Raw genomic sequence first — 2,885 nt, forward strand, 5'->3', positions numbered from 1 at the left:
TGCATACCGCCATCATAATGCATTCGTTTGCAAATGCACTGCCACTTTCCCGCTATCTTCGTTGGATTCACTCTCCCAAGAGCCGCCTAGAAGTTTGGCGGTCCTATCATTGTGAATTTTATCTTCCGGACCCAGTTGTTAACCGTCCGAATGGCGCAATAGGTAGCTTAATACCTTTTCCTCGTAAGAACCCTCTATATATAGTACTCACCCGCAAACCGCGCGTTGCATAACTTGATGGCGCTAAGCCTGCGCTCACTGCCTCTCTCTTCTCTTCCGATAGGTGCAAAGAAAGGGCCGTCCGACACACGTTTTTTCCATGCCTCCTCATATCACGCAGTTACCTTTCACTTTCGGTAGGGAGGCCTTCATTCCCAACGTTGCCCGATCGTCTCAGTCGAACGAGAGGTACAACTGCCAGAGCTGTCCGCACGTGCCCCCGGCACGGAAAATAAGCTGGAATTTCCTTTGGACTGCCTTGGCTTCGAGCTTCCTGCCTGGGAAACTCACAAACACTTCCATATCCCCATCAATGCGCACGAGTGCAAAGGTGGCATCAGTATGAAGATGCATGAGAGACGCGGGGATTGGGACAATCCGCGTACCCAAAACAGAAACAAGTGTTTTGCAGCAGCAGCCTTCAGCTACAGATCCAGGCCTGAGTATCCCAAGGTTAGAGTACCAGCCCGAGGCAAAGCGTCTGGTGCTCTTCGTTCACGGCCCCCCGAAGTGGAAGCTTGCTGCAATGCAATGAAATTCTTGCAGGATGCAGAGAGATTGTACGCAGTGCGGATTCACTGAGAAAGAAAACTGCATACTGCCCAGAAGTGGGGACCTTCGTTCTTATCTGCAAGGAAACTGCATGTATTTTCATAGTATTTGCATACGTGCATAGCGCCGTGCTGCCTCGTCGTGTGCGGTACCTCGTAATACGACTTTCGATGCAAATGTTGCTACTGCTGGGGTGAGCTAGAAACAGAAGAATTTGCTGCGACATCTTATGCAGCCGGGGTTTCTTATTTGTTAATCTCGTACTGATCTTTTCGTCACCAAGCGCTGGCTTGGGATTGAATGTTTCATATATTGCGGTTGCTTTAAAGATCCTACCAGGATTCTGTAATGTAGCACCTACATTTAATATCAAATATTTCCACTGGTTTTTTCAAACACTTTTTTTAAACAGAATTTCAGAAAACAAATGGCGAATTCAGAATAAAACTTGACAGTACTCCCCTTTCAGCATATGTATATTCTGCTGCCAAGTAGTGCACCATTCTAATGCTGGAAACATTTCAGAAGTCAACTCAGGCCCTTGTTCTTTGACTTAAATCATGCAAATAGTCACTTCGCATGCGGCATTCGGCGTACAAAAAGTTATTTACATGCACTACATACAACACGGCGCGAGCAAAAAGGAACTGGCAACGGGGGCGAAGTCAATCTAACAAAACTGGAACATATGGCTGGGTTACTACCCCAAAAATCTACTTATAAACAATACGTTTACTTGGCTTCTACAATGAGCCTTGACTCACTTCAATAAATATATATCTGATGGATGGAGCCAACTGCAGAAACTGATAATAACGCTAAAGTATACTATAAATTGACAAGCAGAAGACAACTACAAAATTTCAGCCGCAGCAAGGGATAAACCCCCACAAAAGGCACACAGCCCGGGAAACGAACAGATCAAGAACAGCAAATGCAGCAGCTGCAGCAGCTGCTGCAGCTGCTGTTGCAGTGGCCAGTGGCGCTGCAGCAGCAGCAATAGCTGCTGCAGCTGAGACAGTTCTTACTGATGTCGTTTAAGGCGTCAAATGCTTTATAAGTTTCCCATATAATAAATTTTATTATTAAATTCGAAAACTTTGTAGCCTCCTGTTACTAACTGTCGTTGGATTAGGGCTGCCCGTTGGGGCTTCCGTCAGACAGCCGCAGCAGCAGCAGCGGCTGCTGCTTCTGCTGCTGTTGGTGTTGCCGTTGTTTTGCAGCTCCGGTTTGTTTGGCTCCCGCACCTGTGTCCATATTGTTTTGCGTTCCTGTTGTTCTTGTTTTTGCATGTTGGGCTCTTCAGGGTTCCCCGGTACCCATCCCTTCTTGCTGCACAAACACCTCGGTGCAGCAGCCGCTGCTTCAGCAGCCTCTTGCCGTTGTGTTTGCGGTCGGTTGTTGTGGGGCCGCGAGTCGTTCGCGTCGGATTTTTTCTCTCTTCATTCTGCACTGAAAGGCACCCTGGGGCCCCTGTAGCTGCTGAGAAGTCCTGCAGGGCCGCCTAGGGGTCTAGTAAGGAGAAGGGAGGGCCCCTCTCTGGGGCCCCGCGGACGGTGGCGGCGTTAAGCACCAATATGAGCAGGAGATACAACAGGGGAGGCCTCTCTGAGGCCTCTGGGGGCACCTGGGAAGAGGAGAGGCCCCGCGGACGCGATGTAGCATTGAGGGACGGCGCGAGACGCACGGTGTTGGTGATGGGCCCTGGGGCCCGCAGGGGGGCCCACATGGGCTCGCCGGGGGCGGTAGAGACATCCCCAGGATTTCAGGAGAGGCCTCATGGGAACTCCCCGGTGTTGACGGCCCGGCAGGGCCCCCCCCCTCCCACCGATTCGGGGGCCCCTGGGGCCTCCGGGGGCCCTGGGGGCCCTGGGAGCACGAGAAAGCTTCCTTTCATGGCACTTAGCGACATCATACGGCAGCAAAACATCAAAGGAAAAGTGAGTCTGGTGTGGTGACCATATGGGGGTCTTCAGGATACACTGGGGGCCCCCAGGACATGCGGGCGCCCCACAGATGCATTGTCGTGGTTCTGCTGTATGCATTTTTACACTAAGTGCTTCCATGGGCCCCCCTCATATTGAACTCTAAGGGGGCCCTCCATTGGAGTAATC

The 2,885-nt window shown here is 51.1% G+C and overlaps 1 protein-coding gene across 1 annotated transcript in view; it reads left to right on the forward strand.

The window, feature by feature from the left end:
* Positions 1-2,348: 2,348 nt before the first annotated feature.
* The window catches only part of EMH_0026980 (uncharacterized protein), a gene marked incomplete at both ends in the record, with an annotated part of 2,518 nt that continues 1,981 nt past the window's right edge, over positions 2,349-2,885 (forward strand). The window contains one exon of the mRNA XM_013502694.1: positions 2,349-2,711. Within this exon, the coding sequence (XP_013358148.1) occupies positions 2,349-2,711 (363 nt within the window). The remainder of the gene's footprint in view (positions 2,712-2,885) is intronic.

The sequence above is a fragment of the Eimeria mitis genome, genomic scaffold (assembly GCF_000499745.2).
Source record: "Eimeria mitis Houghton genomic scaffold, Emh_scaff996, whole genome shotgun sequence".
In the NCBI taxonomy this organism is placed as follows: Eukaryota; Apicomplexa; class Conoidasida; order Eucoccidiorida; family Eimeriidae; genus Eimeria; species Eimeria mitis.